A 14,082-nucleotide genomic window follows, 5' to 3' on the forward strand; every position below is an offset into this window, starting at 1 on the left:
AATATAACTTATTTCTTCACCCAAGAAGGTTATATTTTCATCAAACATGACATCTAAGTATCTCTTGGGGAACAATCAGAATTAAAATTGAATTGTATCTTTGTATGCTAGCACAGAATAAATTTATGAGTAACTTTCCGACATGTATGTCCTAGGCCAGTTTACATGCAAGAGCCACAGATGTTCTTTTCAAGATTAAGAATAATCTATTTTTTGTTTTTTTTAGATAAAAAAAAATCCCTTTCAATGAGACTTCAAATTTATTAGGATGGCATAGTTAATCATCTCCTAAATCTTTAAGTCAATTGTAGTATACTTAAAAAAAATTTTTTCCTTTTAGCTTGTTTGCCTTCCAAGTGGCTCAAAGGTCTTCAACCATTTTGTGTTTCTAGTTATTTCAGTTATTTGTGAGATTTTTAAAAGCATTCTATTACTCATGGTTTTCTGCTCTCTCTCTTTTTCTGGTTTCAGGAATAGAATTCAGTGATTCATCATTTACATACAACACTCAGGGCTCATCATAACAAGTGCCCTCCTTAATGCCCATCACCCATCTAGCCCATCCTCCCCTAACCCCCTTTATCAACCCTGAATTTGTTCTCTATCTTTAACAGTCTCTTATGGTTTGTTTCTCTCTTTATTTTCACCCCCTCATATGTTCACCTGTTTTGTTTCTTAAATTCCACATATACTCATGGTTTTCTAATCATAAATAGTAATAAATAATTTGTGCAACTTTCCAGGAATAACAAAGAATTTCTTTTATCTGACAAATATTTATTGAGCTTCTGTCTCTAAGCCCTATTCTAGGGCATTTGTTTGTGGGGCTTACACTCTAGCAGGAGAAGACAATGAGCAAGAGAAGAAAAAAATAAGCATGAAGTTAAGGGAAATCAGGATTGCCAAGGATGGCTGATAAAGTTGTGATTTTAAAAATAGGGTGTTGAGGGTAGGCCTAATTAAGTTAAACATAATTTTACTGAATATTCTACACTTGATCTTTGAAATGTTATCTGGAATTGTAAACCAGGTTAGTATTATTCAACTGTGTTTTATTTGCCAATGATCAAATTTTAGACCATTATTTTTAGCTTTTACATTTGGTTACATAATCCTATATACAACTACCTGGTGTAGATCTCTGTTACTTATCCCTGATGCTTACTGTCATTCATATCAGAAAATCTTTCTTTTTCTTAAATTCTCAATTTTTATTCATTTCTTGTTCAGCTGGAGTAGGTGGTTTTTTTAGATTACATGTAAAAAACTTTTTACCATAATCTTATGTGTGTATGTATGTGTTTCTGACTATTTAAGTCTTGTGTTACATTTAACTTTCCTGAAAATCTTATACACTCTAATTGTTTTTTGGCTGTGTTGTAATGAAGAACATAATTTTGTTCCTTTGGAGGGAATATTTTTTTCTTGCCAAATGGTTGGAGGATTATTTTTTCATCTTTGAGATTCAAACTATTTGTAAAATTCATCTGGGAGTAATTCTCTTTCCATTATTTTCTTTCCTACCAGTAATACAAAAATAATGGATAATGTGCCTTAATTATCAGGTGTACGTCCTTTTTGTCCTTAGAATGTTTTCTTTTAGTATATCTTTGAGTATTTTCCCTTTTTTTTTTTTTTATGTACTCTAGTTTTCTTATTGGGAAACATTATCTATACTCTGGATTTCTTGCCAGCTCTTCCCCCTCAGCTGTCTCCTCACACAACATTTTCACCCTTCCTTCTTTCTGTCTGCATTCAGTTCAGACTTGTCAAGTTTTCCCGTGATTTGTCCAATGTCTTGCAGTGCCACTTCTTTATGGTTTTTAATGACAATTTTAAGTCCTTTGGTGTCCCTTTCACTTCCTTGTGGACTTTGTTTTCTTCAGTTGCTACTATGTTCAAGTTAACTTAGTTTTCAGTTCATTTTCCATTTCATCCTGATTTTTTTCCCTGTGAAAAACTCTTCTATAGCAGTCATCTTTAATACATGTCAATGAAAACAAAGCAAAACAAACAAAAATTTTTCTCATATGTGCTTCTGCTTAGAGTAAAAAAATAACTTTCCAGGGTATTTGCTTCCTCCACATAATGTGGGCTACAGAATTTTTTTCACCTGCCCCATATTATTTTTGCACAGTTTAACAGTGCTGTCTGAATGTAGAAAATTGCCTTTGTGTGACCCAAGGGTGGGACCCAGGCATAAGAAGAAGCAAGCTAAGCAATATTCCTCTGGTTCTTCAAGTTCTCAGAATCCTTGAAAGCCCCACTGCTCTCCCTTCCATTACAGATACATCAAGAATTCTAAAACCTATTGTTGTTCTTATGACCACACTGTATCCTATCACATTCATATGCATGACCCTTTCATTCCACACATGTTCAGTTGGCCCATATTGACAGGTGGCTGCCCAGAAAAGTGGCAGTGTAAGCATGAGTATTTTTAAAAAGATACGACTGTGACATATATATGTCACAGTGCATACGCATACACACATACACATACACAATTTCCTCCTCTCTGAATCCTTTAGATACTGAATGAGCAATATTGCTATTATCTCCAATTTCTTTAATAATCTTTAATTTCCTTCTATTTTTAATCCCAAATATTTTAATTTGGAGTTAACTGGTTTTTTCCTATATAGTCTATCTTATTCTCTATAGGATAAGCTTAAACAAATATTCATGTACAAAATTCTAATTAGTCCAACTAGTCTTTCTTCAGCCTCTTCACTGGTAATAAAACACATGGATGAACATAACATTTCATATTTAAATAGACTAAATTACTCTGGCTTCGTCAGATGGTAGCACACACAGCAATGGGATAGGAGGCAGCTTCTCCCCAAGGCTAGGGTGGGTAAGGACCCATATGCCTTCCTATAACCTGCCAGGAAGGTGGTGCTCTTCTGTTTTGGTAGATAAAGTATGAAGAGGTGTCAACTGTACCCCTCAGTCCCCGCCCATTAGCTCTGAGATTATAGGAAAATCTCTCAGGCTAGAAACTGATCAACAATGATCTATGACTTTAATTATGTGTGTTTTTTAAACTCTGTGTACCTTGTTTCTGTCCCTTTGTATTTATTTTAATATGAATTTGAGAGAATGCATATTAGGGATTCCTAAACTGTTACCTCTTGAACTTCAAAATTCTTTTCCCCCAGGAGCATTAACTATGCTTTCAAAACAAAACAAGATAGCATTTCATCTCAGGGATAACATGCTATCTTTCATAAGGTCTCACATTATTTACAATAAAAGGATCCTTCCAAAAACACTTTTGCAAGAACAATGTACTATGATGATGTTTTGAAAATATAGAATCTAGGCTCTGCCACAAATTTGGCCTTAAAATGCTATGATTCATCGAGTTTTGTTCTCCATAAAATATTTTAGAGAATATTGCCTGGCAGTAAAGGAGCTCTTCTGTGCAAAAGAGTGGCTGGCAATGGAAGAAGAGACTTACAGAGGACTCTACAGATCTGGGATGCACCTGCTTTCTGTGCCAGATTGCAACAAGCTCCCCAGCATGCACTGGGACCCCATGGCCTGCACCAGACTGCCATATTTAGGTAACAGAGTTCTCTCAAGACTTTAGAGATTAAGACAAATTTACTATTTTAAACTAAGTTGTGAACTTAAATCTCCCAATATTTCTAGGCATTTCTAATGTATTTTTTGAGTTCTGCTGTTTTTAGATATCTAATCACAGAATCCTCCTGTCTATCCTAATTGCACAAGTTAGCATTAGGGTTTAATTTCATTTGTTCAAAAAGAAATTAAGGAGCATTTTTAACTGCTGCTTAAGATCTTATTTTGTAAGGGGATCTTATGAGAGCTTGTAACATTTTTTGGAATGTGCAGAGAAATGGCTAAGAAACCTCATATTATGTCAGATGAGTGGAATAAAAGAATAAAGTCCCCCTTCTTAGCCAACAAAGCAGATTTCTAAGCATGCAAAAATAAGCCACATGGTTGAAAATGCTGATCTCACAAAACAAAGCTGAATCTCTGCATGCTGTTTAATGAACTTCATTTGGAAGGAACTATGTTGTTAGCCCTAACAGCTGGTTTAATTTCAATGACACCATCCTTTCTTATTTGAATGCAAAGAATGTTTTCCAGTTGTATACTGAAAAACTGAAAGAGAACTCGCATTTCTTAGCACTCTCTCACAGAATATGTGAGGTATCTGGATGCTCATTAAAAACAAATTTTTATCCTTTCCCCCTCAGATTATAAAAAGGAAAACTTAACAAGTAAGTAATTTTGTTTGTGCCCTTGAACCCTATGTGTATGTAATCGGATTCATGCATGCGTATTTACACTCATACTTCATGATGTCCAGAACAGAATGTACGGCCCCTCTCAAAGATTTTTTTGCTATGCTTACTGGTGTAAAACAAGAAGGAAGATCATCAGAAACCTCAGCTTACAGCACCCAATTAGGCCATGAAGAGCACCGTATTTACTGAATGATACAAATAATATCCCCTACCCCGAGGTTATAACTTGCTCGATCCTTTCTATGGCTACAAAATAAGCCAAACTGAAAATGTCACCTTTTGATTTTGCATTTTTTATTTTTATATCATCTAATTATTTACAGATGAAAACAAATATTTATTTCTTCATTGAGCCAATTCATGATCCTCATTTGTGACAACAGATCTTTCTTTTGGAAGATGGGTGTTTTTTTTAAGACAGCTAATTACCAGTATAAAGTTTACAGAGTCAAATCAAAACAGTTTTAAAACTGGGTGCCTCAAAATCCCTAGGAAAGAATTCAAGAAGGTTGCTTGGAAAGAGATGTCTTAGACACAAAGTTGTATCTGATGATGCTTTAACCTACCAGAACGCAGAAATCTTCAGAATGAAATTAGAAAAGTTTTCATTTTAATTAACTTCCTCTGATTTGAGTGTTCTAAGGCTTAAATCGTAATCATTTCCTGTGATCTATCTTCTGGGCCTAATTGCCTCTGCACCTGGCTAAGAGCCAGGCCTTGATTTTACCAGCTTCCTTCAAGGACTAAGACTTAAAGTATTAAAAGAAAAAATGCTACCGGTCCCATTTGAATGGCTCAGTGTTAATAAACAAGAGCAGTATGGAAACCCTAAAAATCTATTATTCTGGAAGCCTGTCAAATTGTTATTTCCAAATTGAAGGAATAAAAAGAAATGCTTCAATTCTTTGTCATATAAGCAGCTAAAGTTTAGTTTGATTGGACTTTTAACTGGTGACTGTGGTCTTTGTTATCCTTTGATTGTTTACTCATTCATCCATTCAGGCATTCATTCTACTCTGTGGAAGGTGCTGACCTTCAGTCCTAGACTAGACAGGAACACACACATACACACACGCATAAAATCCATATTTTTGCCTCATATACTTATTCTAAAAAATTGTGAACAGCATAAATCAGCTACAGTAAGCCAATTTCCTACTCTTAAAAACCTAGTTTTATGAAATCTTTGGTACATGTAAGAAAATGAACAGCAAATGTCATCAACAGATCATTTCACTTGACCACGTAATGGGGAATGTCTGAAAGTGTGCTCCCTGGCTAAATGCAATTATTATTGAAGAAATTGGCTCGAGGCTTTCAGGTAGGTTGATAGTTAAGCAAAGAAGGCATCCTGATTAGGTAGAGTATCCCATATTTTGTGGAGTGTATAAAGCCCTCAAATATTTCTTGAAGAGTTACTTGATTTCGGAGTAAATGCTAAAGGTATCACCAGTTCACTTTGAAGTGTGATGGAAGATTTTTTTTTTTTTTTGCTTGAACACACAGAGTAGAATTTCAGTAGTTTTCATTTTTATAACTTTTTTTTTTCCTGAGGTGAAATATCTTTTTGAGCTTTCAATGTCTTTGTACTATTTACTTTGTCTCTTTAGCAGGCATTTCACTATTCCTGAATTCAATAGGGCTGTACACATTTTATGTTCTTCCTCAGCTGGGTTTGTAGGTGACAGAGCCCAGGTACCCCAACAGATCTTCAGATGAGCCTTCTTTCACCTGAATAGCTGAAAGCTATATTAGCTGGATACATTCTTGAGTGACATTCCTCTTCTCTCAGTAATCTACAGATGTCATTTCACTCCTTTCTAGCTTCTAGTTTTGAGAATGACTGGTCATCTGGTATGAGTCTGGTTACTTTTTCCTATAAGCAATTTGCTGCTTCTGTTTAGAAAGAAACTTTGAGATTTTTCTCTTTATTCTTGTTACCTGCATGGTGGAAATCCTATATAATGGTATGTTACTGAACATCTCTTTCCAACTCTGGAAAGTCCAGTATTCAGGACTTTGTCCTGGTAGCGTGAAATCAGCAAGGGAAGTCAGGCTGCAGGCAGGCAGATGATCTTTCTGAAGGCAAAAAGCTGATCATGCTACTCCACCGATGCTAATCCCACTGATGATTCTCTCCATTTACTGCAGGGCAAAGTCCAAATTATCTACCTTGGCATGCAAGGCCTTTTATGACCCAGACCCTATATCTGCAGCCCTACCTATACACAGTCCCCCAGTCAACAAGGAAACTTTTAGGTGCACCTTTAGGAAAGCACCACAACTGCTTGGTTTGGACCTGAGATATGCTATTCCTTCTTTGTGGAATACTACCTCCCTCCCTGCCCCCCTCTCCTCCTGCTCCACCCACACACATACACCTTCAACTGGTTATTCCCTATTCAACCTTTACACTTAACTTAAAATTATTCACTTTAGAAAACCTACCTAGTATGCCTAGACCTGGAGTTGAGTTGCCCCTGGATGTTCACAAGCTTATCAGTCTTATAACACTTCTTACATTCTATTATAATTATTGATTTACTAATTGTTTCCCAGCTAAATACTTGAACACAAAGACTTACCATGTCCACCACAGTATTCTTGATACCCAACATCAATGTTAACTTAGTGAATACATTAATGTATGGATGAATGAGTGAATAAAAATCCCCCTGATGTTCAAAGGGAAAGGGTAGAAATAAAATTGATGAGAGAAGAAAAAGACAAAAAGAAGTTCCAGGTTGGTAATATGGATCCAAAGAGATAATCGATGTCACTCTAGGGAAGGCCACGGCAAACATATCAGAAGCAATAAACAAGGAATAACAAAACTATCCAGAAAGGAAGATATAATTAAATCCACAAAGCAAAATTATTATTCAAACAATGCCAATTTTTGATTTTAAAAATAAATCTTACTAAGTCATCATGCATTATTCTCTTAAAATGTCTGATATATTTTTTAAAAGATTTACTTATTTATTTTGGTGGGGGGAAGCGGGAAAAGGAGAGAGAGAATCCCAAGCAGACCTCCTGCTGAGCGTGGCGCCTTATGCGGGGCTTGATCTCACGACCCCGAGATCACAACCTGAGCCGAAATCAAGTCGGACGCTTAACCCACTGAGCCACCCAGGCATCCCATGTCCGATATTTTTGACAAAAAATTACCCTTATATTTACTAATGAGATTACACTACCAATTTTACAAGTTACATTACATTCCCTCACATGTTAAATATGGTTTGAATTGCCCTCTAAAATCCAGGTACAAAAATAGTCACCTCTTCCTGTCTTTCAATGCTTGCTCCTACTTTATTATTAGCAGGAAGTTTAGCTTTGCAATTTAAGCCCCCCTCCCCACCCATCTTGGATTGATTATTTAAAAAAAAACAAAAACCTTCAGATGACTCAGTCCAAAGAAAGTCAGTTCAGCTTTAAAGCCAATCATAAAGGAATCTAGGAAGTCAAAGTCCACTGTTGCTGTGATACCTGATGAGAAATACTGTCATTGCTCCTGCAAGAATGCACTGATGAGCCATTCTTCCAGTTCCAGTGCCTGAGCTGATGGTCTTCCTGCTACAGCAGTGACCAAACTTGGTCTCCATGAGCTCTAAAACCATTTGCTAGCCATTGGTGCTCAGGCCATAGAAGCTGTGTCCACTCCTACATTAAAAAATCATCCATGGGCACCCCTTGTAATCTCTGCCCACTTGTCATCACTTTTATAAGTGTCCTGTTTCAAATGGCTTTAGCCATCTACTGCAATAAAAGTTTTCTTTTGACTTTGTGATGTGCTACATTAATATATTTCCTTATATCAAACACATAATTCTTTTACTATATTGCAGCCAATTGCTAACATTTCATTTAGGGTTTCTAAAATCTATGTTCCTTAATCTATGTATGCACTTTTCTTTTGTGCTAACATTGCCAGGCTGTGATGTTAGTATTATAATAACTTTCTAAAATAATTTGATAGATTTTTCTTATATTGGAACATTTTATAAAATCAGGAAATTTTATCTCTTCCAAGACCAAAAGAATGTATCCATAATTCTACAATGACTTTTAAATTTCCAGGTTATGACTACTTTCTGATTTTTCAAATTTGGTAAACGGTCCTAACATTTTTCTAAAGATTTAAAAAATTGTAACTGCATAATTACATATTATTGCATTTTTATTTCAATCTACTGTCATAACTCCTTTACCATTCCTAATTTTGTATGTTTGTGCCTTTCTTGTCTTTTAAAAATTAAAATTCCACTGATTAGACTACTTTATAAATGTTAAGACCAACTATTGACCTATTTTTAAATTCTACCATTTGTGGTATGTGTATTCTAACTTATTAATTTTTGCTTGTACATGGTTGTTACTTTATCGGCTATTTTTCTCTGTTTTCTGTAGTTTTTGTTTCTTTTCTGAAGTCTTGAGTTAAATGTCTAGCTCATTCACTTTTCCTTTTTATCTAATGGAGAGAGATAACTCTATGAGTTTACCACCACGCACGGCTTTGGCCAAAGCTCATATACTCTATCAGGAAGTTGTTTTCTAATTTGTCTCTATGGCTACTTTTCACTCTTTAAGTGAAAAGTTATTGAATTTTTTTTTAGACGTCCTATCAGATTTTACTTAGTCTATTGTTAATTGCATTTTAGTCAGAATAAATCCGCATAATTTCTGCTTTTGAAATTTGAGATTTATTTTTGTGGCCTGACAAAAGATCATGTCTGTCAGTATTCCGCAAATATTTGAAAACAGGGTTTATTCTCTCCATGTAAGGTACAAAGTACACTGTTTGCTATCAGAACATTCTTCTCAATTATATTATTAAGATACTCTGTATCCATGTTTTTGTCTTTACTCAGTCAACTAAAAGAATATAAAATATAAATTAATAAGTTTGTTTTAATAGATACACAGAGGACTTTGCACTCTACAGAATGATATGAACATGGCATCTTTTGGTTTCCAGGGTAATGCAGATTTTGCCTTGTTTTCATATTGCGCTGACCTTTCTAATAGGAGTTTGACGGGAGCGCAATTTTTGGATGAACTAACTTCTCATTTGTGTCCTTATATTTCCACTCTTCATCTTCTTCTATTATTTTTGTTTTCTTTGTAAATCAACAGTAAATGTGTATAAAAGCTCAGCTTTTGACGATCCTGACCTCAAATACAATTTCATGAAATTATTTCATTTAATAACTTACTTAGGTCCACAACTGTCAGGTCATAAACAACATGATGCAGTGTAAAGAGCACTAGCCCAGGATCCGCCTTTGTCTTGGAAGAAATAGTTCCTTTCCCTGGGTCTCGTCTTTAAAATTCTGTGATTCTGTAAATTGGATTGACTTACAACTGGATCTCTGGATTCTTACACTTGGACTTTATAGATACATAACCAGGGAGAACCTGATCCATGAAACCATATTCTTAAAATTAAATTTAGTTTACTAAATTTATTTGACTTCAGTGAAGATTGCTTGAATGCAAAGATTGCTTCTTAAACGTTTAAGAATGAATGAAAAGAATTTTGTTTACTTACAGCATTCCCACCCATGACATCCTCAAAGCCGAGCGTGGACATTCCAGACTTGCCTTCCTCTTCCTCTTCCTCCTTCTCTGTCTCACCTGCATACTCCATGACTGTGATAATCTCCATCATGTCCAGCTTTGCCATATTTGTGCTTCTTACGGTCACTACTCTTTATTGCTGCCGAAGACGAAAACAATGGAAAAATAAGAAAAGGTGAGATTCTCATTTAAGCTAACCACATGTAGTAATATTTTAAAACTTACAAGTTTAATACTGGAATTGGGGACAGGAGGAGGGATATATGTAACACTGCCAGTCTCTTTACGACATCCATTGCCTTGCTTTTAAGATGAAGCACCCCACCATGATCTTTAAAAATATCAGTAACTTTTTGGATAAAGTTAGGGATCACATGTTCTAAGGTTCATTTCTCACAGCAGATAGGATCTAAACAATAATGTGGAAGAATTTGGCTATCCCTGCTCCCCATCTGCCCCCAGCCCCAGCCCCATTGCCATGTCAGATTGGATAGTGACAAAATTCCTAAGAAAAGGCACCTTTTGACTCCCAGACCCACGAAAATATTTCTTGCTCTAAAACTGAAGGATCTTCAGCTGCCTTAGTATAATTTGTTTTGTTTCCTCCTAACATCGTATCTCCTTAAAACCCAAGCCCGAGTACAAAGATCTCACCTGATCCTGAGCTTACCATTGGTCTTCCCTGTCTTCCCTACAGAGAATCTGCGGCGGTAACCCTCACTACTCTTCCTTCTGAGCTCTTGCTAGACAGACTTCATCCCAACCCCATGTACCAGAGGATGCCACTTCTTCTGAATCCCAAATTGCTCAGCCTGGAGTATCCAAGGAATAACATTGAATATGTGAGAGATATTGGAGAGGGAGCATTTGGAAGGGTCTTTCAAGCAAGGTAAAGTTACCCATGTGAAAAATCTTTCCACGGAAATATGTTGTATCTGGAAAGTTACCAGACCACTACCTTGATGCCTGGGCTGTATGTGTGATAATTATTATCAAATAATTTTTCACATCATTAACCTCATTTTACTGAGGACTGTACCTTGAATCTTAATAGTTTTTCCTCTCTGCTGAAAAATAGGGCTGGGTAGAAGGATAGAATCTTCATTTATGTAGTGTTCAAATTATGAGCAATTAGCAAAGTTTAATTATATTTCCTTTTCAGAAAATAATTTTATCGTACATTTTAATCATAATTTCTTACACTGTTTTTAGTAAATAATTTTAAAATTTATTTCTCTTCCATTTTCTTTTGCTGTATTCTCCACTTTGTTTAAAATTTACTTTGAACTAGTATTTCCATTTAAGAATTCAGAGCCTGACGTGTAGATATTAAATAGATGTCCATGGAATGGCAAAGCCGAAAAGGGGGAAAACAATGCAAAAATGACAGAAAACAATGAGCTCAAGGAAAGAGTATGTGTAAGGGCCAATGCTAGCCCATTTATTGTGTCTGTCACAATACCCTTTCTGCATGGATGTGGCTCGCAGACACACAGCGGGGCCGGAGAACGTGGACTTGGTTTTAATCACCAATTGTCATTTTGTCCTGGTGTTCTTGGGCAAGACACAACCTAACTGCCACTCATAGTGGCCCTGCTATGCAGGTTACATGATTAATGAAAATCTCACACAAATACTTATGGAGAACCAAAAATATGCAAGGCATCATTTTAGCTTCGGAAGGACATAAAAATGAGTAAGCTATGGTCCCTGCCTTCCAGGAATTTAGATTCTGGCCAGGGATCAAAGGTTTAGGGCCGTAATGACAATCTCATTGGATCTGTGTACTTTAGAATTCCTGACATTTACAGATAATGCATTTTTCAAACAACCTGTGTTGAAAATAGTCCCAGTGATTTTTATTAATTGGCATCCAGAAGTTTTTAGTACAATCGACTACTGGCAACTTTCTTTGATTCTGTGGCTCTAGGAAAGGTTGCAGAAGTGGAGGGAATATATATGAATGTGGGTAGACGAATGTGGATACATATCATGTTCCTGATCGTTGATTTCTTCCTAAATAAATGTATCTCTCAGGGCTCCAGGCTTACTTCCCTATGAACCTTTCACAATGGTGGCAGTGAAGATGCTCAAAGAAGAAGCCTCAGCAGACATGCAAGCAGACTTTCAGAGGGAGGCAGCCCTCATGGCAGAGTTTGATAACCCTAACATTGTGAAACTCTTAGGTATGAAAATAGAAATGAAGAAATGTATTGCATTTATTGCAATTATTTACATTTATTGCAAAACGGAGGCTCCCCAAGTTTTCCTTCTTTATCCTGCACTTGTGCCTTTTCCTTTACTTCTTCATCAGAGAGACATCTCTGTTCCTTCCCATATAATATTTTCTGCCGAGGGAGCAGAACATTGTATTAAATTACCTCAGTTCAAAAAATTGTTTTTTTTAATTGCTCAGAAAGATATGTTGTCATTTCTTTAATTTTCTCTCTAGAACCTACAAATATACTGATTGCTAAATCCCTGGGATTAAAAACCAGCCCCAAAATAAAAAAGCTAAGATAATAGTATTCATTACTTCTCTTCCTTTTTGAACAGAGACTTCTAATTTTTGCCTGAAAAAAGAATCCTAGATCTCATAACCTATTTTTACAGTGATGTGAAGTTGTGCCCAAATGATCTAATATTTCAAAGTGTTCTATTTCCCTCTCACATACAGCAAGAATTTAAGATTTGCAAATGTCATCCTGGCACTAAATCTGAGACTCTATTTATATGAACATTTTTTTTTTCTCTCTAGAACGAACATTGTAAAACCTGTATTTTGAAATGTTTCACTGAGTACCTCACCTAAGATTTTGGACTGTTTTTGCCATCCTTTCCAAATTTCATACAACACCTTCCTTATCACCCTACTCCACAGAAGTAGCAGAAACACAACATTACATGCTCAAAGCAAGCATCCATTCCTAAGTTCACTCACCAAACACGTACCGAGCACTTGCTGTACCAGACACCTGGTAGGTGTGTGGGATTTAAAAAAAGAATAAGCCATGATTTCTGCTTTCAAAGTGCTAACATGTTGGAGGAGAAACCTCAAATAGATGATTGTCACGGGATGGCAGGTCCCAGGCCAACAGAAGGAACATGATGGGTAGTGCTGGGAGACCAGGCATTCTAGCGGGAGTGACAGGTAAGCCGAATCTTAAAAGGAAAATGGGAGATGTTGACGCAGACAAATGGGGTCAGCGTTGGACTGTGATGCTGTCCACAGAAAGCCAGGGCCCCCTGTTTTCCGGTCTTGGTCCTTGGCTTGTTAGGCACAGTAGACACCCCGCCTAACAAGGCCCGTGATTTCGGTTGCAGGCGTGTGTGCAGTCGGGAAACCCATGTGTCTGCTCTTCGAATACATGGCCTATGGCGACCTCAACGAGTTCCTCCGCAGCATGGCCCCGCAGAGTGGGTGCAACCTCAGTCACGGCGACCAGTCCGGGAGGGCCCAGGCGTCCAGCCCTGCCCCGCCGCCCCTCTCCTGCGCCGAGCAGCTCTGCATCGCCAGGCAGGTGGCCGCCGGCATGGCTTACCTCTCGGAGCGCAAGTTTGTGCACCGGGATCTGGCCACCCGGAACTGCCTGGTGGGCGAGAACATGGTGGTGAAAATCGCCGACTTCGGCCTCTCCAGGAACATCTACTCAGCGGACTACTACAAAGCCAATGAAAACGACGCCATCCCCATCCGCTGGATGCCCCCCGAGTCCATTTTCTACAACCGCTACACCACCGAGTCGGATGTGTGGGCCTACGGCGTGGTGCTGTGGGAGATCTTCTCGTACGGCCTGCAGCCCTACTACGGCATGGCCCACGAGGAGGTCATCTACTACGTGCGCGACGGCCACATCCTCGCCTGCCCCGAGGACTGCCCCCTGGAGTTGTACAACCTGATGCGCCTGTGCTGGAGCAAGCTGCCCGCCGACAGGCCCAGCTTCGCCAGCATTCACCGCATCCTGCAACGGATGTGCGACAGGGCGGAGGGGACGGTGAGCGTCTGAGGGCGCACGGCTGCCCAGGGAAACGCGGGGGTCCCCTCTCGGCCTCTCAGAGGCCGCCGCCCGGGGCCCCAGACCGGAAGGAAGGCTGGCGGACGCCAGGAGCATGAGCGGTCTGTGTCTCGGCCAGAACCAAGCCCGCGCAGAACTCCCGCGGGAGCCCCACCCATCCGGAGCCCACCATTGCAAAGGCCGCCTAAGCTTCGTGT

General features: G+C 38.1%; 1 protein-coding gene across 5 annotated transcripts in view; it reads left to right on the forward strand.

Moving 5' to 3' along the window:
* MUSK (muscle associated receptor tyrosine kinase) overlaps positions 1-13,876 on the forward strand; it is a 94,714-nt gene extending 80,838 nt beyond the window's left edge. For 4 of the 5 annotated variants that reach the window (XM_088018795.1, XM_028108828.2, XM_088018796.1 and 1 more), the window contains 5 exons: positions 3,397-3,572; positions 9,843-10,044; positions 10,567-10,758; positions 11,907-12,055; positions 13,194-13,876. In XM_088018795.1, the coding sequence (XP_087874921.1) occupies positions 3,397-3,572; positions 9,843-10,044; positions 10,567-10,758; positions 11,907-12,055; positions 13,194-13,876 (1,402 nt within the window). Of the gene's footprint in view, positions 1-3,396; positions 3,573-4,235; positions 4,260-9,842; positions 10,045-10,566; positions 10,759-11,906; positions 12,056-13,193 lie in introns of all 5 variants that reach the window. The other variant, XM_028108827.2, reaches the window with a different exon arrangement.
* The last annotated feature ends 206 nt before the right edge of the window (positions 13,877-14,082 follow it).

This window comes from Eumetopias jubatus, unplaced genomic scaffold (genome assembly GCF_037043125.1).
Source record: "Eumetopias jubatus isolate StellerSeaLion01/CBP00866 unplaced genomic scaffold, mEumJub1_p1.0 scaffold_15, whole genome shotgun sequence".
Taxonomy (NCBI): domain Eukaryota; kingdom Metazoa; phylum Chordata; class Mammalia; order Carnivora; family Otariidae; genus Eumetopias; species Eumetopias jubatus.